This window comes from Lontra canadensis, unplaced genomic scaffold (assembly GCF_010015895.1).
Source record: "Lontra canadensis isolate GAN:19392208 unplaced genomic scaffold, GSC_riverotter_1.0 scaffold191, whole genome shotgun sequence".
NCBI lineage: Eukaryota > Metazoa > Chordata > Mammalia > Carnivora > Mustelidae > Lontra > Lontra canadensis.
Genome location: NW_022631185.1, coordinates 609,147 through 633,687, shown reverse-complemented (window position 1 = coordinate 633,687; position 24,541 = coordinate 609,147). Strand labels below are relative to the sequence as shown.

Genomic DNA, 24,541 nt, shown 5'->3' with positions numbered 1-24,541 from the left:
AGAGTTGAAGAGGACATTAGAGTAGACGGAAGAGTAAATGTAAACAGGGAATCTGTGGTGTCACGTTTACTCACTGCTCTAAAAGTGCGTATTGAGCACATAAATAAACCACTTAGAAATGTATTTCTTCCAAGAGTTATGGCAAGTACTTCATAAGCAATGTCAAAAAGAGAAGCTACAAATAACTTAATTAAATGAGAGTATGTAAAAGTTTACAATTTTTTTTTAAATAAAATAGGCAAACTGAAAATATTCTGTGAATCTCAGTGAATCCTAGATTAACATGCCATTGAAGAACTGCGGTCATTCACGGACAACTACCTCATGTCCTTGTGCAGGCAGAATTAGGGACTAAGCTGGGTACCTCTCACTTTCATGGACAGTAATAGGAAAATGCCCACCCCACAGTTTTTCTGGCTAGGACTTAAGTAATTAGACTAAGTTACCACTAATCAAAGGCTAAGAGGGGCAAAAGCTTTAGAAATTCCAACAAATTTAACAGATCCAAAGTGAGTGCTGAGTTCAGAGTCTACCAAAGCACTTCTATGTCTGGTTACACATCAGGGTCACATGTAGACCTTCAGGCATCTACAATTCCTGGGCATTCCTGCTCTCCAACTTTTGCAACCTTGTTATCACTTTTTATTTAATATTACTTCTACTTCTCTAAATAGGAGATGACATTGCATTTACTTGCATGGGCCACAGATATTTGCTGGAAATGTAATGTCACAGGCACAATAGAGAATCCTGAACCTGTGGAGGCCGAGAAAATTAAGGCCATCCCGCCTCAAGTTTAGCTGATGTTGGAAACAGAGGCAGAAGAAAATCATTAAAATTCCTTACCTACTGACAAGCCCCTGAAACAGAGTGGCTCTCCGCTGGGGACTTAACTGCCCTCACCTTGAGGTTTTGCTAAGGACAATCCTAGCCTGACCAACCCCCTACCCCAACAGGTCCTACCAGGATCCTGTAAGTCTACTTTAACAATTCCTTTATCTCTTACCTCCCTGTCCGAGGTAGTACTCCAGAATAGAAGGGGGCTTAATTTGTTGTTCCTCCAACAAGGGGGACTATGTGCCACATTAGGAGAAGAATGCCGACCATACTGGGGGTAGTGAAAGAATCCATGGCTAAGGTGAGAGAAGGATTAGCCAAGAGGAAGAAGGAGAGGGAAGCACAGGAGAACTGGTTTGAGGCTTGGTTTAATAGGACTCCCTGGTTCACCACCCTAGTTTCTACCTTAGTTGGCCCATTTGTTTTGCTTGTGCTCATTCTAACTTTTGGCCCTTGCATTCTGAATAAGCTTATTAATTTTGTAAAAGATCGTGTTAATACCGTCCAGCTCATGGTCTTAAGACAGCAGTACGAAAAGTTGCCCACTCCTGAGGGCCCCCACGACTGCCCTACAAATGAGCAAGATTCCTCATTATGAACAACTAACAGGGGGAATGTAAGAGTGGGTTAGCATAAGTACAGCCATCTCAGGCCCAAGGACTAAACTTTCCCCTACCTTACTTTAGTTCCTGGGACCCCCTCCCTGCTTTAGTTCCAGGGAACCCCTCCCTGCTTTAGTTCTAAGAAAGTACCCCACACTGCAACACCCAGGCAGCAGCTAATCAGCTTAAACCACCAGGGCGGCTAGGCGGATGCACTAGGGGGGACCAGATGTTGAAGAGAGCTTATCTTAGTAAACCACCAGCGGGGCGCAAGCCAAAAGTATGTATGGTCTCTGAAGTGATGGAAAGTTACTGTGAGTTGGATGTTTTAAAAAAATGCTATATAAACCCTTGGCTTTGAGTGCTCGGGGTCCTTGTTGAAACCTGCTGCGCCGGGCAGATACTTGGACCCCAGCTAGCTGGAAATAAACCTCGCTGTGTGACTTGCATTATCGAGAGTGTTCTCTGTCTAATTGAGGGGTGGTCGACTCCGTACCCTAACAAACCCACAACCAAAAGAGAAGAGCATGGAGATTTTCAGCCTAATGCTTATTACTCACTATTTTTATTTTTTTTATTTATTTTTTTTTTAAAGATTTTATTTATTTATTTGACAGACAGAGATCACAAGTAGGCAGAGAGGCAGGCAGAGAGAGAGGAAGGGAAGCAGGCTCCCTGCTGAGCAGAGAGCCCGATGCGGGACTCGATCCCAGGACCGAGATCATGACCTGAGCCGAAGGCAGCGGCTTAACCCACTGAGCCACCCAGGCGCCCTACTCACTATTTTTATAGAGATGCTATTAGGGATACGGAAACACAACAATCAAACACACAGACACACTCAGTATGCTTAACTTTTTATTTCCCTGATGCTTCAGCATCCCCACAAACAGCCTGTGAAGACCAGGAGACCAAATACACCAGTGTGAGAAGGCTGGTCCCTGCCGCAAGTTCCCCTCCTTGCTTTCCCGTCTCTGACTCCTGTTGGTGTTTATCTTTTCTCTGTCTCCCTCTGGTCCTCTCCTGCTTGTTGAACCGCCTTCCTGGGCTCTCCTCCCATCTGGCCCCCTGAGTCTGCACCTGGCCTCAGTATTCTAGGACCTGTGAGTACAATAAATTCTTTACTTTCATATGCCTCTCCAAGTGTAATTTCTGCTGCCCTGTTGGATCCTTAAAGACTCTGCAAGGGTAATGGGACGATTCTGAACTCTGGGGAGAGGCCCCCAGAGATGCCTTTGAGCACTTACTGCCGGGCTTGCTTACTGAGCCTACTGTCTGCACGGTAGGGGAAGGCTCCCTGTCTTGGTTATCAGCGCCCAGCTCCGTGCTGCTCGGTGTTGCCCCTTCCTTCCCTGTGCAGCCAAGTCGGCCTCTCCAAGTACAGACCCTGTTCCCAGCCCAGCAATGCACCCGGGACACCGCTCTCCGGCTGCGATCCCGACAAGGAGGAGGAAATTTTCCTCCGGCTCCCAGATGCGATACTTCTCCGAGCGCCTCTGGTGACGCGGATTTCAGGAGGTCTCCGGCCACCGAGCCGCGCACCTCCCCGGAGGCACCCCGCTACGCGCTGAGGGCTGAGACCCCTGCGCAGCGCTCAGTGCTTTTCAGTAGCGGTTGGGAAAGATCACCCCTGCACCTCTCCCTGTGGGGGCAGGCGGCAGGCTCCCAGCATAGTCCTCTTGGACTCATGCTAAGGGTCCTGGCTGCCCCCACCCCACCCCGCATCCCTCCCGCGGTGGCTCGTGGTCCCAGCCCTCTGAAGCTGAGCGGGACGCCCTGGAAAGGGAGCCCACTGCTTGGAGAGATGGTCTAGTGGTCAGCGCAGTGGGGGAGGGGGAATTAACTGCCTACAGATAAGAGCCATTCTAAAAGGTTTTGCTAAAAGAGAGGGAAAAGAAAAAAAAAAGAACAAAGACGAAAAGGCTGATTATCTTGCGGTTGGGGCCTTACCAGGGGTGGCTACTGCCTGGAGAGGCCAGAGGCACGCCCCCGCCCCCGCCCCCTGCCCCGCGCCTTTTCAGCTTATCAACCAAAGACAGAAGCAAAGCCTGGGGCGGGGGTGGGTGGGAAGAGGCTGCGGCTCTAAGAGCGTGGGGTGGGGGGGGCCGGAGAGAACTTTACACCCCAGATACTTACCCAACGCAGGTGTGGCCGGCATAATGCTAGCTTTAAATTACTTATTGATTTGAAAACACACCCTTACATACAGGGGGAGAAAAATTAAAAGGTGATTAAATAAACTGTGCATGTTTATATCCAAATGTGTATATAATCAAATTAAAACAAGTTTCCAGGGGCGCATGGGTGGCTCAGTGGGTTAAAGCCTCTGCCTTCCGCTCAGGTCATGATCTCAGGGTCCTGGACTCGAGCCCTGAATCTGGCTTTCTGCTCAGCGGGGAGCCTACTTCCCTCTGCCTGCCTCTCTGCCTACTTGTGATCGCTGTCAAATAAATAAATAAATAAAATATTTTAAAAAAAAGTGTGGACAAAGGACAGGAGAGCAGGAGGGAAAGCATCCCTTGACCACTGGGAGCTGCTCTTCATGTCCTATGGTTGAACGTTGCTGGGTTTTAGGAATAAGCACCAACATTACACATTCGTGCATTCATGCAGCAGACTCTTTGTTGGCTACCTGAAATCTGTAAGCCACCTTTCTAGGCACGTGAGATACTCTAGTGAACAAACTAAGAAATTCCTCTCTCACCTCATATTTTAGTGAAGACAGTACACGGACACTGTAATCAGGAAATGACACGCTCTAAACAGGGAAGTGCCATGGAAATACACGCATCTGCATTCATATTTCTACATCATTCCCCTGGGGCTGCACCTGAGGAAGCTCCTGGTGTGGAAGGAAGCCCTCTGGAGGCCCTCTTCTGGTGAGTCTTCAGGTGGCGGTGGTAGGTCGACGACTGGCGGTAGCTTCTGTGGCAGAGGGAGCACTCGTAGGGCTTCTCTCCTGTGTGGATTCTCTCATGGGCCAGAAGGTTGGATTTGTGGCTGAAGGATTTTTCACACGTGCTGCACATGAAAGGCTTCTCTCCTGCATGAATCTTCTGATGCACGTGTAGGTCTGACGCTTGGAAGAAGCCTTTGTCACACTCAGCACAAGTAAATGTCCTCTCGTTCTTATGTCTTCTCTGATGGGCTTGTAGCTGAGAGAGATACCTGAAGAACCTAGGACACTTTTCACATCTGTATGAGTTTTGGGTTTCATGGCGTCCTCCTTGCTGTCCCCCACATGGGGATTTCCCCTCAGTTCTCTGGTGGGTAGGAACAGGCTCAGGGGTGACCTGGACTGGCTGAGAGAGAAACCCTGGTCCCCCCTCCGTAAGGACATCTTGATAGGAGGGTCCTTCCAGGGCCCCTTCCTGGGACCCGGATGTGCCTAGAGCTGCTCTTCTGGAGCTAAGCGGATTCTTCAAAGAAACACTGTCCTCTTCCTGGATAATGAGCAGGGAAGGTATTTCACTGCTTTGACTGGTAATACTGTCATTTATGTGATAAATGTTGTCACCATTTTCTTTAGCTTTCTCTCCTGTGGGGGATAAAGTGACTCGGTGAAGTCGTGCCCAAGAAGGAGCCGCATGAATCCCTCTGGTACCTCGGCTTACCCCACTCACCTTGTCCTGTTTCCAGGGAAGTATCTTGGGGAGTCCAGGAAGGTGTCCTCATGGACGTCCCTGCTGGGAATCCTATTAACAGCTGTTTTGTTAGATGGACAATGACTTCTTTTAAAGCCATATTCTCAGTAAAGAGGGCTTCCTGTCCCTGCATGTGGACACGGACCTGTTATAAACAAACAGTGATCACTGTTACATATTCTTCACTAATGTGTCTTTCCTAATGAAAAAAGATGAAGGGGTGCCTGGATGGCTCAGGCATTAAGCATCTGCCTTTTGCTCGGGTCATGATCCCAGGGTCCCGGGATTGAGCCCACATCAGGATCCCTGCTCAGTGGAGAGCTTCTCCCTCTCCCTCTCCACCCCTCACTCCTGCTGGGGCACACACCCTCTCTCAAATACATTAAATCTTTAAAAATAAAGAAGATGAATACTACAGTTTTCTGAGGGAAGATCCAGCTCTTGTCAAGGCATTTCATCTCATCCTTGAAGTTTTGCCCAACCAACAACTTTTCAGTGAGTTCTTCCACCATCTCTCCAACGAATCTCTCTCTTTTATTTTTAAAGATTTTGTTTATTTATTTGACAGACGGAGAGAGAGATCACAAGTAGGCAGAGAGGCGGGCAGAGAGAGAGGAGGAAACAGGCTCCCCACCAAGCAGAAAGCCTGATGCGGGGCTTGATCCCAGGACCCCGGGATCATGACCTGAGCTGAAGGCAGAGGCTTTAACCCACTGAGCCACCCAGGCGCCCCTCTCCAACGAATCTCAATGAACTAAATTGATATGTTGGTTCGTATATTACGTCCCACTGAAAGAATGGCTAGGACACTTTACTTTTGCTCACTTGGGTTGCTAAAGATTCCCCTTGGTGAGGAAGAGTGTGATCTGACAAATAACGGCATCTACGATAACTTCTTTCTCTTCCAGCTGCCTCCTACTGACTACTTATTCCTTACTCCTTTCGGCCCTTCACTCCAGGGGAAAGAGAACCTTCTACTCACTAGGTTAGGTGGCTTCACAGAACTATCACTCAGATCTTCCATGAATTTCTCCAGGTTTCTGCCACTGGATTCCCATTTCTTCTTCAATATAGACCGATCACTCCAGTGCCTGTTGATCAGGAACTGTTCCAGGACCACTTGAAAAATGATTTCGTCCTTGCTGTGTTTTTCTGGCTGCAGCCATGAGTAAAATGATTTATAGAGTCTTTGCAGTTCCTGCTTTGCATGGGAGCCATTGCCATTTTGAAATGAGTTGTGTCGAGCATCCTGGAACTCAGAAATGTCCTCTGCCTTTTGGAAAGCAGGTCCTTGGCGTGGTGTAAAGTGTTTACTTTTTGATCCAGGGTCATCCATAGATGGTTCACACAGAAATGAATCTATTCTTAGGAATATTTATCAGAGATTCAACTTCCTGGATTCAGTTTGTGAAGTCCAGTGTTTCTGGAGATCTGTTTCAAAACAAAATCAGGACATCTATAAATAATACTGGATGTATTTTTTTATCTTATTTTACTAGTTAAAATAATAGTCAAATATTGCATAGCACTGATAATGGTGGATCCTTAAAAACTACAAGTTATGGGCGCCTGGGGGGCTCAGTGGTTTAAGCCTCTGCCTTCAGCTCAGGTCATGATCTCAGGGTCCTGGGATCAAGTCCCACATAGGGCTCTTGCTCAGTGGGGAGTCTGCTTCTCCCACTCACTTTCCCTCTGTTCTTTACCCTCAATCTCTCTCAAATAAATAAATAAAATCTTTAAAAAAACTACAATCTAAAAATAGAAGAAATGTGTATTTAATTATATCACTGGAATAATTTTAAAAAACAAAAACAAAATATAAATTTCAGGCCCATATTACTCCACTAGTGAATTTTATGAGACATTTAAGAATGAAATAATGTGGGCGCCTGGGTGGCTCAGTGCGTTAAGCCTCTGCCTTCGGCTCTGGTCATAATCTCAGGATTCTGAGATCAACCCCTGCATCGGGCTCTCTGCTCATCAGGGAGCCTACCTCCCCCTCTCTCTGCCTGCCTCTCTGCCTACTTGTGATCTCTGTCTGTCAAATAAATAAATAAAATCTTTAAAAAAAAAGAAAGAAAGAAATAATGCTAGTGTTACACAAGAGCATATAAAAAGACACTCCTCTTTTAGTTAATGAGATTAATTAATTAATCAACCTTACTGATGATAAACCTTTTTTTTTTTTTTTTTTTTTTTTTTACGATTTCCCCGAGAGAGCAGAGAGCCTAATGCGGGGGCTCGATCCCAGGACCCTGAGATCATGACCTGAGCTTAAGCCAGAGGCTTAACCCACTGAGCCACCCAGGTGCCCCAGGATCTATATTTTTAAGAAATTTCCTACTGGGGTGCCTGGCTGTTTCAGTCGGTAGAGCATGTGACTCGATCTCAGGGTTGTGAGTTTGAGCCCCATGTTGGGTATAGAGATTACTGAAAAATAACATCTTTTTAAGTAATGTCCTATTATAGGGGTGCCTGAGTGGCTCAGTGGGTTAAAGCCTCTGCCTTCAGCTCAGGTCATGATCCCAGAGTCCTGGGATCGAGCCCCGCATCGGGCTCTCTGCTCAGCGGGGAACCTGCTTCCCTTCTGCTCTCTCTGCCTGCCTCTCTGCCTGCTTGTGATCTCTGTCAAATAAATAAATAAAATCTTAAAAAAAAAGAAATGTCATATTATAAAACAAAAAGATGAGGAACTGGTGCATTACATGGGCACAGAAAATGAACTGGGTTTTGTTAGAAGATATTTCAGTGTCATCCTCATCTGGTAAGTCTGACAGGATTAGCCATCCCGATCCCATCTAGAAATGAAATAGAGATGAACACACAGAAGAAAATGGAATACATTTTTTCTCTCCCTAATCCAGATGACTTTGGTATACAAAGCTAATCTCCTCAAGTCCCCCCTATGTTACTTTCCCTTGCCATCAGGAAAAAGTACTAAATCCTTCCCGGTCTCAGGAGGCCTTGCCTGGGCCATCTTACTCTTCTACCCCCATCTTAGGTGTCTATATCCAGGTACACTCGTCTTTTTCTCCCCCCTGCAGCTCTCTTCATCTGTGCCTCCCCACAAGTTCTCTTCTTCAGGACCACCCCCCACACACACAGACCACACAGTCACACTTGCCGGCAAGTACTCAATCCCACAGGGACACCACTGTAGAGCATCATGATTAAGACCTTGGAATTCAAAATCTGACTGCTAGGTTCGATGTGGAACAAGCTGTTCGGCCCCAGCAAGTTACCAATAAGGTCCTCATCTGCCACAGAATTCTTTTTTTAAAAAGATTTTATTCATTTATTTGACAGAGAGAGACACAGCAGAGGGAGTGGGAGAGGGAGGGGCAGGGTTCCCCACGGAGTAGCGAGCCTGATGTGAAGCTTGATCCCAGGACCCTGGGATCATGACCCATTATGCTTAACGACTGAGCCACCCAAGCGCCCAGTCACAGAATTCTTAAAAACACCCAGCTTTTAGAGTTGTCACTGGAACTCAATGACTTAACATATGTAAAGCATATGGACAGACCCTAGCACAAGGTAAGCCTTCATAAGGGTGTGCTGAATGGCTGGTACTTACCCTTTGACTCTTGGCCCCTACCCCCCACCCCAATCCACTCTGGACCAACACTCTAACAAGATACTGTAACAATGTCCTACTAGAAGGGCGCCTGGTGGCTCAGTCTTGATCCCAGGGTCCGGGGATCTAGTTCCTCACCCGCCTCCCTGCTTAGCAGGGAGTCTTGCTTCTCCCTCTCCCTTTGCTCCTCCCCTCTGCTTGTGCTCCAGCTCTCTCTCTGGCAAGTAAATAAATAAAATCTTTTTTTAAAAGTCTTACCAGAAACAAAATTAACAAGACAACACAGCTGTACAAAATGCTTCCAAAGGGAGAACTCTTTCAATCTGGCCAGGATTTTACAAAGCCCACAACATCAATACCTACGGAGCCAGAGAGCATCAGTCAGAATAGACCATCCCCGGCAGAGCAGCGGCCGCTTTTAGGCAACAGGCTTGAGCAGTGGAGTGCAGAAAGGACCACAGTGACCCCCATCAGGTGACCCACCTCAAATCATCCAGAGGCCCTAACTAATCAGTGAGCTACTTACAAGCAGGAATAGCTACCAAAAAAACTGAAAAATTCCTGATGTCACCATACCTCCCCACCTTCCTTCTTTAAAAAACAGCCCCCAGCCCATTGCCCATTCACTACAAGCAGTCTCTCCGTGGAGCTGCCGGCTGCCTGGCAGTGTATTGGATAAACTTCTATCAACTTCGTTCTGTGTCAGTGAATCCTTTCACCTGCTAGGACACCGATTTCCACCTGATCTGGCCGCCCTACCTTTGGGGGCCCGCATTCAACTGAGAGACACACCACACCTAATGCCTGAATAAGCCCCATATTTTTGCAACTAGGTGTTTCCCCGCAATGATTATACCCACATAAGCATGCACAAAACATGAGCAACAAAACTGGAAATTTCCCTTTTGTTCTGGAAACTCACCTACTCAGGAAGACTGACCTTCCAACTGGGTACTCCTGGGCCAAAATCTCCACAGGCTTTTCTGCCTGCTTAAGGCTCCTGCCTTTTATAGGGTGTGGGGTCGATGATACGTTTAACAGACGTGATTGGATAAAATCTTCCTGTTGACTGAATCCCTGATGGCATGTCCATTTTACTCCAGCTTTAGCTCTCCGACACATGAGATAACATCCCTAGTGGCGGGGAGCAATTGGCCACAATCAAACACACTAATATTTCTGCAGTGAGATGTGACAACACTCACACTGAGGGAGAATACAAGATTAGCGTTAGTCTCCCATAAATTCTGGCCAAGTTTTGTCTTGAGTGAGTCTCACACAAACTTGCTAGTACTTTCTAATTTCCTGAGATTGTTGGATTGCAAGTGTGGCAGAGAACCAGGCTAATGTTCTCTCCTCCTGTGTCAGTCCCAGGCTGGTGAATCGGAGCAATCCCCGGGACCCCAGAGGAAAGGTTCCTAGTTCAGCAAAGAGCCCACAGGGATTGGAGCAAAGATCATTTCAATGGGAAGAGAGAAATCAGTGTTTATCTTTATGTTGAGAAAGTACATCATCCCTGAGACACTTAATATAAGGACAGTGTGAAGGTGAAGTTACAGTGGTGTGAGGCTCCTGGTTTGAAAATCTGGCCAGTGGGGGACTGTCCTGCACTGAGTAGGAAGAAAGGCAACAGGAAGAGATTCTATGAAACTCAGCACTTCTGCTGCCTCTCTCATGAGGAGTGAGACCATTCCATAGGAGATGAGAGATACATCGCCATTGGGCAAGCTCAACATTCTACCTACTTATCTTGTTTTTCATTTATCACTCCCCTGACTCCATCATGGAACTTAATCAAATGGAGGGCCGGGATTTTCATCTGTTAGGTTGCCTACAGCAGTCTACATGGAACCTGGCACTTGGTAGGTCTTCCTCAGTATGTGTCAAATTGAAATAGATTTTCCAGCAAGACAAGGTGAAAAGCCTCCCCAAAATGCTGTGGCAGCAGTGGAGGGGGGGTGCAGGATCAGACTGGACTAGAGGGAATTATGGAGTAGCTATCTCAAGACAGTTTCAGGGAACTGAAAGATGGGCAGCAGACTATATCCCAAAATCACCACAGAGAAAGTAAAAGTTAGAGGAAACTCAGATTCTAGAAACTAGCAAAGCCCAGGGGGAAAACGCTGGGGGCAATCAAGGCCTATCTTAGATTTGGCTGGATCCAAATTTAAGACTTCAGGGAAGTGAAGAGTTGAGAAAATCACTCTAATTGCTCACTTAAATCACCTGGCAGGCACCAGCTACCTCTGGTAGTACGTATGCAAAAGGTAAAGAGAAAGGGATCCATATATCATGATATATATCGTGATATATGTGATATACATATATATATATACACACACACACAACAGAAATATGTATCACCATATATCACTAAAGAAAGCCAGCAAACCATGAGAAAAGAGAGCAAGAGGAGAAAGGAACAGAGAAAAACAACAAAACTACCATAAACAAGTAACAGAATGGGAATAAGTACATACCTAGCAATAATTAATGTAAATGGTCTAAATGTTCCAGTCAAAAGTAGGGTGACAGAATGGATTAAAAAGCAAGAGCCATGTCTATGCTCCCTATAAGAGCCTCTTCAGACTTAAAGACGTCTGCAGACTGGGGCGAAGAGATGAAAAAGCATTTGCCGTGCAAATGGAAGTGAAAATGAAACAAGGCTAGCAACACTTAGACAAAATAGATTTTAGAATTATTCATGCAATCGTATTAACCATAACAAATAATAATATCATATACTTTCTTACAGATTGTCTTTGTGACTCAGGAAAAAAGATATTTCTTCCCCTTGAAATTACTGTCTGTATTATACTCTGCATCCCACCCTTTCCCACATTCTCCATTCATTTATTTGTCCTCCTCTTTGTCTATCAGACTTAAAGCCATTCCTTTGCACTGTGTCTCTCTTACCTCCCTGTCCTCGAAATATGAACATGACATTTAGCCTTGTCTATTTCACATCTGACGGCAGAAGCAGCTGCAGCCATCAAGTAAATGGACTGGCTTCACCAACATCTTGTGGCCTCTTCACTCTAGTCATCCTTCAGGCTAACTGACCAGCCAGTAAGTGCCCAATCTCAGCTAAGATCCTGAGTCTACTCCAAATGCCCTCCTAACTCCTCAATCCAATGCCTCCACTTGAATGTCTCAAGTGCACCTTGAGCTCATATTCCAACACCCCCAATTTCAGTTAATAGTCTTGCCATCCAAATAACTTTGAAACCCAGATTCAATCTTTGGCCATAATACCCTATGTTAGGGTCCATTATCAAAGGAACGAGACTGAAACAAAGTGAAAGTTATGCAAAGCCTTATTCTATGCCAAGCATTAGAAGTCAGACTGACCGGCCAGGGGAACGAGACTGAGACAAAGTGAAAGTTATGTGAAGCTTTATTTTATGCCAAGCATTAGAAATCAGATTGACCAGCCAGGGCCGCCTCCAAAGACAGTGACCCTGCTCCCCGATCTCACAGGCTGGCTTTATAGGGCATACCCGCAGACCCAAGGTATGTGGCTTCTATTGTTAAGGTCTTTACTCCCAGAAGCGATACCTGGAACCATACCAGGAACTACTGGGGCGTTTATTCCCAGAATGAAGTCCGTGGATGTAAACAACAATATGGCTACCTAGGCAATATGGAGTCGCTCTGGCTAAGCAGGCACTAATAGTTAAACAGGTTTTAACATTAAAATGGCCCTAATACCCTACAGGCAGTGCTGAGAAATTGTGACTGCCTCAAGTAAGTCTGCTCCAATGTATGGGTGTCTCTTTTGTGATCAGTCTTGTTGCTGGTGTTTTCTATCCCATACCAATTCCCCATGCATCTTATACATAGTCTGCATGCAGTGGTCATCACTGTGTAGATGATTATTTCATGCACCAATGAAACGGATTTGTATCCTACTTCTATTGCTACTTCTGCATTTATTAGCTAGAAATTCTAAAGAAGCATAAAGAATTTTCCATAATCTTCTATTCAGGTACTTCAAAATACACTCTGTACCAAAAATGGGAGAAAGAGCTTGATAACATTTGCTCTATTTAGCAATTTCCAGAATAATTATTTGATCATTAACATCATCCTCAAACAATAACCAAATACTTTTTTTTTTTTTTTTTTTTTTTTTTTTAGAGAGAGAGTGAGATGGGGGAGGATGGTGGAGGGGCAGAGGGAGAGAGAGAACTGTTTTTTTCAAAATTTATTTTAGACAGAAAGAGCACATGAGTGGGGGAAGGGAGAGAGGGAGAGAGAATCCTCAAGTTGACTCTGCACTGAGTGCGGAGCCTGATGCAGGGCTCAGTCCCAGAATCCTGAGATCATGACACCAGCTGAAAGCAAGAGTTGGACATTCAATCCACTAAGCTACCCAGGTGCCCCCAAATGTTTATCTCAGGGATAAGATGCACCCTTTGCACATGTACTCAGGTTGTGATCATAGTAGCCACTACCACAGCAGGAAAAAACATTTGTCAGTGGCTCTTCTTTTCAGTAAGTGTAAGATTTTTTTTAAAAGATTTTATTTATTTATTTGACAGAGAGAGATCACAAGTAGTCAGAGAGGCAGGCAGAGAGAGAGAGGGAGAAGCAGGCTCCCTGCTGAGCAGAGAGTCCAATGCGGGGCTCAATCCCAGGACCCTGGGATCATGACCCAAGCCGAAGACAGAGGCTTTAACCTACTGAGCCACCCAGGTGCCCCCTAAGTGTAAGATTTTAAAATGAATTATATCTGTGTTTGTTAGGGCTGCTGTAAAGGAAATAGCATAGACTGAGTGGCTTATAACTAACAGAAATTTAATTTCTCACAGTTCTGGAGACTGTAAGTCCAACCAAGATCAAGGTGATGGCAGATTTGGTGTCCAGTGAGAGCCCACTTTCTGGTTCACAGATAGCTTCTTTGCTGTGTCCTCACATGGTGGAAGGGTTAAGGAAACTTCCTAGTATCTCTTTTATAAGGGTACCAATTCTATTATTAAGGCAGAACCCTCATGACATAATCACCTCCCTAAGGTCTCATCTCTTAATAGCATCACGTTGGGCATTAGGTTTTCAACATACGAATCAAGGGGGGACACAAACATTCAGACCATAGCAGTATCTCTGTTAGGAAATTCAGTTAAAAATATATGGAGGACCGGAGAAACAGGTGGGATTGCTGGGGTTGGAATACTGAGATGTATCCATACAGGGAAGATTTTTTTTTTTTTTTTTTGCATGGGAAATAGGCAAAATGCCACATCATCTGGTTCCTCCTCCTCCTCTTCTCCCTTGCCACTTCCAGTCGGGGACGGGAGAAGAATTAGGCACAAACAAGTCAGCTGTAAGAGACTGGGAGCAGGGGACAACAGTCGAAAAGGACTGCTGCCACCAGCAACTCCACAGTCTCACTTTTATTAGATAGAAACAATAGCCAACAGAAGGACCGATGAAGGTCAAACGTTAGTCACATCTTGCGGACAGGCCACGAGGAGGACAAAGTTTAGTGTTAACCAAGCACATTCAAAGGACTCATCTAACTAACGGGCGCTTCTGGGAAGAGAAAGGAGAGATAACGGAGAAGGGAAGCAGGCAGTTTTCGTCCCACCCTAAGCTGACCGGGCGTTCCCGGGTGCTCGGCTTCCCTGAAGCAGTCCGCGTTCCTCCCTGGGCGGGCCGGGCCTAGGCTGCCCGGCTTCCCGGGCTGCCTGTCTTCTGTGAAGGGGCGGCCTTCCGCCCTGAGCGAGTCGGGCATCCCCAGCTGCCCAGCTTCACGGTGGTATATCGTCCTTCTTCCCAAAGACCTGTTGCCAGTATGTTTTTTCTTAAGGCCATATCTAAACGTGCTTGGCAACTAGTAAAATCCTCCAGGGGTTACAGTTTAAGTAACAAATTGTTCCGAGGGGCAGCAGCACTCCCTCCCCCCTCCTTTTTTTTTTTTTTTTTTTTTTAGGGGGGGTAGTGTTAGGGTCCGTGATCAAAGGAACGAGACTGACACAAAGCAAAAATCAAACAAAGCTTTATTTCGCACCAAGCATCGAAAATCAAACAGACCGGTCGGGGCCATCTCTTACGAAGAGGCGACGATGAGGACGCCACTCCCGAGGAAAAAGAGTCGATGACAACGAGGACGATAACGCCGCTCCAGCGAGGCCGCTCCCCGGACGAGGCTGCTCCCCAGACAAGGCCAATCCCGACGTCTAAGAGGCAACGAAGACGAGGACAACCCCTAGGACACAGATTCTGCTCCCCATGACGGCACTCTGACAAGGCCGCTCCCTGGAAGACGCCGCTCCCCAGACGAGGCCGCTCCCCTGTGAGGCCGCTCTGGTGAGGCCACTCGCGGCAGGGCCCTGGCTCGGGTTGGCGAGGCCGCTGGCGGCAGGGCCCAGGCTTGGGGCATCGAGGTCGCTCCCGGCGGCGCTGCTCCCAATGACTATTACCCGAGGTTGGCTCCCCACGACTACCACTCTAACGACTACCCTAATGGCTAGCCCAACGGCTACTCTAGGCCTCACAGACTAACCTTTATAGAGGTGGTTGAGCCCGGCCCCCACACAGGTGGCCAATGAGATTTCAACTCACCACAGTAAATATATGCACGCCCCACTGATTGGATGCCTATATCCGCGTTTCCAAGTAAGTTCCTCTGGGAGGGGCGGGGTCAATCTAAGTTTACAACCAAATGGCTCCCTCTGGTTAAAGGGGCAGAGGGAGAGAGAGAGAGAATCTTAAGCAGGCTCCAAGTCCAGCACAGAACCCAATGCGGGGTTCAGTCTCACAACCCTGAGATCATGACCTGAGCAGAAATCAAGAGTTGGATGCTTTACAGACTGAACCACCAGGCATCCCGGACGTGAAACTCACAAAGTTGACTCTAAAACTTCAGTCTATTTGAAGAGCAACAAGATGTTTATTAGTTCCAAATTCTGAGTGAAGGTACTCTGTATCTAAGTGACACTATAATAATAACTTTGTGATATCGTGTGTCACTCCCCCATCAGTGAATGCGGGAGTAAGTGCCCCTTGTGGAGTCTTTAAGCAACATTGCAACAAGGCTGTTTAAATTATACTCAGTGGCATATGGAATTAAAGGAATCTTTACACTCACAGCTCCTAGAAGAGGAGGAACCGTACCTCATACAAGCGGCCAGATGGGAGGCCAGATGGAGCCAGGCAACTGGCTCAACCAAGCAGGTGGGGAGCCCAGAGAGAGAGAGAGAAAGGACCCCTAAGCAAGTGTCATTATTGGGAGTCAAGGGGGAGTACACAAATGACTTAAGGGAATTCATTAATGCCCTGGAATGTCACTAGATCACAGAGAAGGACAAGAAAAGGAAGTTGTACAGGAGACTAACCTTATTATCACACTGGGGTACCTGCTCACGTGGGTGGGGTGCTCACAGCCTGTATGTAGGATGTTGAGGCAGCAGGAAAACGTGTTTTTTTTTTTTTAAGATTTTATTATTTATTTGACACACACACACACACACACACACACACACACACAGAGAACACCAGCAGGCAGACAGAGAGAGAGGGGCAAGCAGGCTCCCTGCTGAGCAGAGAACCTGATGCAAGGCTTGATCCCAGGACCCTAGGATCATGATCTGAGCCAAACGCAGAGGCTTAACCCTCTGAGCCACCCAGCGCCCCAAAACGTGGTTTTAAAACATTTACAGTACAGTGTGACTGCTCGCTCCATGAGGAAATTTAAAATGTAAAATTTAAAATTTGGGAAACTGCGGAAATTTCGGTGCGTCCCCTCTGGGAGTATCCGATGCTGCCCCCTTCTTCTCTGGAGCCTCCGCCCACCCTCTCCCAGCGCCCCGGTCCTAGAAAGTGCAGAGGAACATTTCTCGTTGGGTACGAGGCAGGACAAAACTACATTACCCAGAAGGCCGTGCCGCACGAAGGGGCGTCGCTGGGCCCGCTGGCAGAGGCGGGACTTCCGGCGTCGCGGGTGGGCGTGCCTGTGACGTAGCGGGGGTGGCGGGCTGTGAGTTCCCGGCGGCTCCTCCGGTGGGTGGGGAACAACGGCGACCGGCCTTGCCCGCATCCCTGTGGGACGCGGGGGAGGGCGGGCCGAGCCCGTAGGAGCCCCGTGGCCCGATGGCGCCGTCCGTGGACCCGGCGCAGGTGAGTGGACGTGCGGGGAGACGGTGGCCTGCGCCCCTGAGCCTCCCCGCTTTCCCGGCCGCCGTTTCTCGGCGCTCGGGGTGGGGCCTTCTTGGCTCCAGAAGGCAGGTCGGGGTCCCGTGGGGGAGCGCCCATCTCGTTGGCAGCGGGTGGGATGCTGTGTGGAAGGTACAGGCGTGGCTCCTGCAGTCCCCCTGCCCGCTTCCCGCCCCGCTCCGCCCCGTGTGTCCCGACCCGTAGTGCCCAGCGCGGATTCTGGCCGCGCCCCTTCCCGACCCCGTGACCTTGAGCGAAGTCCTCTCCCAAGCTGGACTCGTGTGTTCTCAGGTGTGAAACGGAGGAGTATGTACAGTTCCTCGTCCTGGGTTGAGGGAACTAGAAAGGGTCCGTGGGTGTTGTGTGTCCCCGGTGTCCAGCAGGGTCCCGGGAGCATCGCTCTGGGACCTTTCTCCTCGGAGATGTCTCCTGAGCCTGTGTTGGTCTTGGCTCAGCCCAGTGGGAGTCTCACCGCTGCGCCTTCCTGGCCTCTAGACGCTAAAGCTACGGGCTGGGGTGGAGGAGCCGCAGGAGTGGTTTTTTTGGAATTGCTGCCTTGCTAGGGCAGAAAAGTTGGAAGGGCAGGCTGGGAGCCAGGAAGGCCAAGCAGTTTTATCTATCCGTTTACAGCAAATGGAGCTGGCTTTCCCCTGACAGTAGTGAATCTGTTTTCACTCAGTTTAAGACACTCAGTTAGATTTGAAAAGTGAGTCCATTCAAATGGCCGGTGATGATAGTGTGCAGTAGCGTGTGCCATTGGACACAAACGCCCAAGGGGATCCAGGTGAGTCACCAGCAGTCAGCCCTGTACCCTCTTCATAGCCTTGATCATGGTCAGCGCTTGTCTCACTCCCATCCACGGGGCACCCTCCCTCACTTTATTTCAGACGCACTCCAGTGTGCCATCCTGAAAGATGCCTTCCGTGTTGCACCACGTAAAGTGGACTACAATCTTTTTAGTCTCCTTGCTCTATTTTCTTGTCTTTAGATTCTTTAGGGCCCTCTGACATTGTCTTGCTGATTTTAGTTGCTTATTTAGGATGTGTTTCCAGCCCTGGATCCTGAGCGCCTGTTGCTGCCCTATGCCAAGACCTAGAACGGCCTGGGCTTGTAAAAGGTACTCAATAAATGGTTGAATGAGTGAATGGGTCTCCCCTCAGGGGCTCCCATCATACTTATATCAAATGCACGCAGCCCCCTCTGTGGCCCTCAGGGCTCTGTTCCATCTGCCCCGAGACTTACCTCAGTGCTCCCCTTCGGATCTTTCCGTGCTCACTGCACCCAGCTGGGTGGTACTGAACTTGCCAAAGTCCTTCCCATATTGCAGCCATTGCCCTTGCACTTTCCTCTGTCCCAGGCCCCGTCCCCACGTCCCTGCAGGGCTGTGCCCTGTACTCTGTACTCCTGTGCATCCGTGTCACCACTTAGAATAGGCTTTTTTAAGGTGCCTGTTTTCTGGTAATGGCTGTCATCTTTTACTGGGTGTTCAGATCCTTTCTCTGCTCCTTAAAAGTGAGACTGTGGGAAACTTTATAGAGCTTCCTGAGCCTCCGGCTGCTGGAGGTAACGGTGGCATTCACCTCGTGGGCTGTGGGAGGGTTAGTAAAAGTCACAAAATACACTGAACACATTCCAGGCCAGGCACTCCACTGTTTGCCATGTGAACATTTTCTCTTTACTTCTCAGAACTGCCTGGTGAAGTGGGAATGGTTAATTGTACTGATGTGGAAGTCAAAGGTTAGAGAAATGATGGGATGTCCGCCCCGTGGTCATAGCTGGCAAGTGTCTGATTCAAGAGTCTTAATAAAGTCACTGGGAGTCTGGCTCCAGAATAGGGGATTTTTAGTCACTTTATCTCCGTGTGAAGAAGCCCTCAGCTGGGGCGGGCCAAGGGGAGGACCAGGGAGACTGAGCTACTGTTGCCGCAGTTCTCATTGTTGGGATTATTGTCGTGATCACTTTCCCTGTTCCTCTGATGTCCCAGATCACCTACTGTCTGCCCCCATGGTCTTCATGGGAATGCTACTGTCTGTTATCTCCAGCAGCTTCCCAGAGGAGGTTTTCTCTCAGCCATGATTGCATTATGTCCAAAGGCTGCACGTATCTCCCCCTTGAGCCCAGCACAGAGCTCTGCCCTCAGGAGGCCTCAGTGAGTCAGGCCTGGGTCTCTTCATATCTCGACCAGAGACTGAGTTATAGGGTTCTGACCCCATCCAGCAGCACAAGGTCAACATCATTACCTCTGTTTGATTTTTCAGGTTTTGGTGACCTTCAAGGATGTGGCTGTGACCTTCACCCAGGAAGAGTGGGGACTTCTGGACCTGGACCAGAGGGCCCTGTACCAGGAGGTGATGCTGGAGACCTGTAGGCTTCTGGTCTCATTGGGTAAGGGCTCACCTCTCATCCCTGTGGGGCAGCCCAGCCTTCTTGATTCCTGGCTGATTAAGGTCACATGAGCCATCTTCCGTCTTCCCCAAAGACCCTGCAGTTTTCTGAGTCCTTGTCCTTCTACCTGGTCTCCCTGTAATCAGGTCTGCATCAGGGATCATTTGGATAGAAACAGCCTCCTTCTGAACGCAGACTCACCCCAAGACCCAGCACACTCAGGCTGCGGTGTGATGTCCATATTCTAGACTACACAGGAGTCTATTGGGTTAGGCGTCCGGGATCCAGTTAGCACAGCTGTGAGTGATGGGTTGTTCTCAGGAGAGAGGGTAAGGCAGGCAGATCCCCATATTTGTCATCAGTGCCCCAGGGATCTTCCTGAACAACACAGTCTCTGTAAAAAGACCCGTGGTGTCTTCATGATCATCACATGTTCTCCTGAGGCCTAGGTCACAGCCCTCCACTGGGGCAGGAGATGCTTTAGAAAGTGCACAGGAATGTTACAAAATGCCAGGGGTGGACACCTTGAGAAAGCCAGTCCTTTGACCGCCTCAGTCTAGAATGTTGATTGGTGTCAGGAGAAAGTCTCAGAACAGTGCTGAGTATTTCAGGTGCCCTAATTGTGGGTAATTTTTCCAGCAGAAGGAACAGCCTCTGGCTCACAGTCCGGAGCTCTCTGCATGAACTTGCTGGGCTCTGATGGCATTACTTTGATTCTGTTGTTGTTTTGATGGTAATCTGCCATTTGTGGAAAGTGAACTTGACTTTTTTCATTTACCGCAGCAAAACAAGAGTTCCATTTTAGAACAAAATACTTAACAAAAATTAAATGGGGTCCATTTAAAGAGAAGCCATCAGTGACAATGACGCCCTGTGTGTGAGAATACAGACCAGTCACTCTGAGTTCAGGTGGGAAGGTGGACGCCAGTTCTTAGATGAGTTGTGATGAGTTGTACGTAGGAGAGTTAGGGGAACTTAGGAGTGTTTAGCCAGGTGGTCATTACCCATCATGGGTGCTGCAAAGAAGGCATTTCAGGGAGTGACATTGGAACTGAGCATTTGAAGCTTGGAGGAGAGGTGGAGGAGGGGTTCCAGGTAGAGGAACCATATAAGAAAAGGTCCTGAGGGGCGCCTGGGTGGCTCAGTGGGTTAAGCCGCTGCCTTCGGCTCAGGTCAGGATCTCAGAGTCCTGGGATCGAGCCCTGCATTGGGCTCTCTGCTCAGCAGGGAGCCTGCTTCCTCCTCTCTCTCTGCCTGCCTCTCTGCCTGCTTGTGATCTCTGTCAAATTAATTAATTAATTAATTAATAAAAAAAAAAAAAGAAAAGAAAAGGTCCTGAGGTGAGAGTGGGCTCAACTCCTGTCAGAGCCAAAGGAACGTCTGGTTCACCTTTTCTGCTGCCCCTCCCTGAGCTCAGTGCCAGGCACATAGGACACATCGGTGACCATTGCTGGGACCTGCCCGAATGAGTCCCAGCCTGAGGGTCAGAATCTGCCAGTGGAGACTTCCGTGGGTCCTGATGCCTCAGCCCTTGAAATTCTGTGCGGAACCCACCTGGCTGTGTTGAGCCGAATCTGGCTGCATGAAACAAAAACAAGCTGGAGAGTGGCTTTCCTTGAAGGAAATTCCTCATCTTGCCTAATGGGAAGCCACAGGGTGGGGCTGCCCTGGGTTGGAGGTTGCGGCTACACAGTTCTGTCCTCAGTGATGTGAAGGTTCTCTCTGCTCCTCTCCCTGGACCAGGCATCTCCCTGTTCCTCAGGCTGGCTCCCTTGCAGGCCTGTGGGGTGCTGTAGCCAGGACTGGGGAAGCAGCCCCCTTGTTCAGCCTCCTGTCCTACTGGAATAAAGGCTTTGTCTTCAGCTCAGGTTACCTGCCTGTCTCAGATTACCAGTCCCATCAGAGATGCTATTCACTGATTTCTTCCCCTGGCATGTTTTAGTTCTCTTGGGGAGAGAGAATTCCCCAGTGAGAGAGCCCAGAAATACTGATGGCTAGCCTCAGCCCAAGCACTTTTGTTTCTTTCTGTTTGAGGTTGGAACCAAGCATCCCTAAGTGTTTCTGAAGCACAGGGTGTTCGAGAACAGTGACTTAGATTAATTACAGGATCCCTTCTGGAAGGAGGGGCTCCCCTTCCCAGGGTCCCATGGCTATGTGTGAAATGGCTTTTTGCCGATGAGATTCAAAGACATTGATGTTGTCTGGACGGACAGGACTACGTTCTGTGGCAGTTGAAGCCAAGAATGGGATTTGTGCGCTTGGTTTCCAGGTCAGAGGTCAGCATTTTCTTCATAGCTTCATCCAGGTCTTGGCCCTGCCATGAAGTCCCAGATGGGATGGAGATACTGCTTTCTTCTTGTACACCATGACTTGTTTCTTTCTCCATCAACAGGGCATCCAGTTCCCAAAGCAGAGTTTGCCCACCTGCTGGAGCATGGGCAGGAGCTGTGGACAGGAAAGGGAGGCCTCTCCCGTAGCACCTGCTCAGGTAGGGGCAGACAGGTGGTCGGGGGTGGGGGGTGGTCAGGGAGACTTCAGCAGGCAAGGAACCAGTGCCTCTGAACTTTGTGTGAAACTCCTTGTGACCTCTTGGTCACATTCCTGGAGAACATGAATGAGATGAGATGCAGTCTGCTAATCTCTCAGATGAGGAAATTGTGCTTTGAAGAAGAAAGTAACCCGTCCAAGACCACTCACTGGGTAGAGGCGGGACTGGAACAATGGCTTTCTGGCTGCAGAATGCTTTTAACCACCACGTGATGCCTCCCAGCAGAGCAGAAGCTTGTCATTTATACCATTGGTCTTGGAGTGTTCCTCCATCCCTCTTCTTCAGTCTTAATTTTCTTCCTTTCATGGTGATCACCCTTCAGTGTTGGCTTCACCAGGCATCTGGGGCCCTCTCTTCCTTTAACTGTTCAGCACTCCCCAAGAGTGACCCTACCCATGCTTATTCCTTCCATTCCAACCCAGTGCTCCTTTCCTCTTCCTCTCTCTGGCAATTCTAATTCTCCACTGGGACCTAGCTCATGGGACACTTCTCCGGGAAGATGATCTCTTTTTCTTCTCAGTCCTATCTGGTGCCACTTCTGTGTACTCTCTTAACACCAAGAGATACCAATTCTTGAAGCAAATACCCCACAGACAGTGTTCTCAAAATTGTCCTCCCTCCTCTTCTCTGGACTGTGAGGAGGGGTCTCCACTCCAGATCCTCGGTTCCCTGGTCCAGCCTGTCCTTGGGTTTTTCCCTTGAATGGTGTCAAGGCTACAAGGACCGTAGACAGTCATTGGAAACCCAGGATCCAGAGGTGGGGAACACAGCAGTCCCAGGGCGCTGTTTCACCCTCACTTTCCCACTGAAGCGTTGAGTTTGTTTCTTCCATATTGAATCACTTAAAGTCCCCGTCTGTGTGTTGGCTTCTCTGCAGGTGACAGCATGAGACTTCAGACCAGGGACCCAAGCACTCCTCAGCCGGTTTTGTCTGAGGGAGCCTCGCTCCAGGGAAGCCTGACTCAGGGATCTTCAAAGGACTCCAGGTTGGCGCATGCCAAGGACTGGGAAGGGCTTGTGGAAATGCAGAAAGGTCAGCTGAAGCCTGGGACAGATGCTCAAAAAGAGACCCATCTTGGGAGAATGAGCCTTGAAGATGACAGTTTGGGGACAGAGGATAATCTGCACTCCAGGGTGTTACAGGAAAGAGTGTCTCAGGGACATGTTCTCCGTGAATGTGACCCACAGGGACGCAGTAAAGGCCGTATGATTCATGCCGGGAATATTCTCTACAAATGCAAGCAGTGTGGGAAGGGTTTTAACCGGAAGTGGTACCTCGTTCGACATCAGCGGGTTCACACTGGAATGAAGCCCTATGAATGCAATGCATGTGGGAAAGCCTTTAGCCAGAGCTCAACCCTTATTCGCCACTACCTCATCCATACCGGGGAGAAACCATACAAGTGCGTGGAGTGCGGGAAAGCCTTCAAACGCAGGTCCTACCTTGTGCAGCACCATCCAATTCACACTGGGGAGAAGCCCTACGAGTGCAGCCAGTGTCGAAAGGCCTTTACCCACCGCTCTACTTTTATTCGGCATAACAGGACCCACACTGGAGAAAAACCCTTTGAGTGCAAAGAATGTGAGAAATCCTTCAGCAACAGAGCACACCTGATTCAGCACTACATCATCCACACGGGAGAAAAGCCCTACGATTGCATGGAGTGTGGGAAGGCCTTCAGATGCAGCTCGGAACTCACGCAGCACCAGCGGATTCACACCGGGGAGAAGCCCTATGAGTGTGCCCAGTGTGGGAAAGCCTTTCACCGGAGCACGTACCTCCTTCAGCACTCTGTCATCCACACAGGGGAGACGCCGTATAAGTGCCTCGAGTGTGGGAAGGCCTTCAAACGCAGGTCACACCTCCTGCAGCACCAGCGGGTTCATACTTGAGAGAAGCGCTCTTGGTGCCGTGAATGTAGAAAGGCCTTCGCCTGCTGCTCCTCTTCTGTCCGTCTTGAGGGGAGCACAGTGGAGGAAACAAAAACAAAACAAAAACCCTCTCAGTATAAAGAATGTCGGAGAGGTTGTTTTTGGGTCTTCAGGCACATGAGTAGTCATACTGGAAAGGAGGCCTGTGATGCAGTGAACATGAGAAAGCCTCCAGCCACTGCTCTCCGCCCACTCATCATGGGGTTCACACCGGAGAGAATTTCGAGAAGGCAGGTCACCCATGGGTCCACCTCTGTCAGCGTCAGAGAAAGCCTCAGGTAAACACATTCTGAACACAACTACTGAGGAGTCTTTAGCCAGAAGAAGATACTTACTTACCATCTGACAATGTGTAACAAACGGGAACCACATCCTTGTCATTGCTGTGAGAAAACCTGTGACAGGTCAGCACTTAAGAATCAGATGGAATGGGACACAGCATAGGCCTTACTGTGAGAAGGATGTGGGAGACAGGCAGTGGGTACTGTGCACTTAAAAAAACCTCTGACCACAGATCTTCCCCTTGGTTGATGCTTGGAAAGCCATCTCAGCATTATTTTTTAAAAGAAGGAAAAGGGAATGGAAATCTAGACTATAAAAGGAAAAAACAAATGTCTTCACAAACTGTCAGATTTCCCTGCCAAACCTCTTACAGTTTTTCATCAGTTTTATTATTTTGGTGGGGGAATGTTGGAGAGAAATGGTCTCAGCCCTTCATTTTTACGTGTATTTACGGCTCTTCTGTGTCAGGAAGCTTGGATCTTGAGGACAAATCTAGAGACATTTGCTGGAAGCCTTGCTGCACACATCTCTACCCACAAGGAGCATAATTCTTTGTGAGAAATGTCAAGTCTGAGTC

General features: G+C 48.5%; 2 protein-coding genes across 3 annotated transcripts; one reads left to right on the top strand and one right to left on the bottom strand.

The window, feature by feature from the left end:
* Positions 1 to 4,249: 4,249 nt before the first annotated feature.
* Positions 4,250 to 16,701, bottom strand: LOC116861123 (zinc finger and SCAN domain-containing protein 4-like). The gene is made up of 5 exons (XM_032847604.1): positions 16,536 to 16,701; positions 14,717 to 14,842; positions 6,066 to 6,442; positions 5,063 to 5,228; positions 4,250 to 4,977 (listed from the first exon to the last, which is right to left on the bottom strand). Exons 1-5 carry the CDS (start codon positions 16,699 to 16,701, stop codon positions 4,250 to 4,252), a joined length of 1,563 nt encoding a protein of 520 aa, XP_032703495.1.
* On the top strand, positions 16,680 to 24,409 carry ZNF550 (zinc finger protein 550). 2 transcript variants are annotated; one of them, XM_032847700.1, is made up of 4 exons: positions 16,680 to 16,781; positions 19,076 to 19,202; positions 21,595 to 21,690; positions 22,628 to 24,409. In XM_032847700.1, exons 1-4 carry the CDS (start codon positions 16,755 to 16,757, stop codon positions 23,641 to 23,643), a joined length of 1,266 nt encoding a protein of 421 aa, XP_032703591.1. In that variant the 5' UTR covers positions 16,680 to 16,754; the 3' UTR covers positions 23,644 to 24,409. The 2 variants fall into 2 exon arrangements, with proteins under 2 accessions (XP_032703591.1, XP_032703590.1); XM_032847699.1 differs by lacking the exon at positions 16,680 to 16,781 and adding an exon at positions 18,811 to 18,966.
* Positions 24,410 to 24,541: the final 132 nt, after the last annotated feature.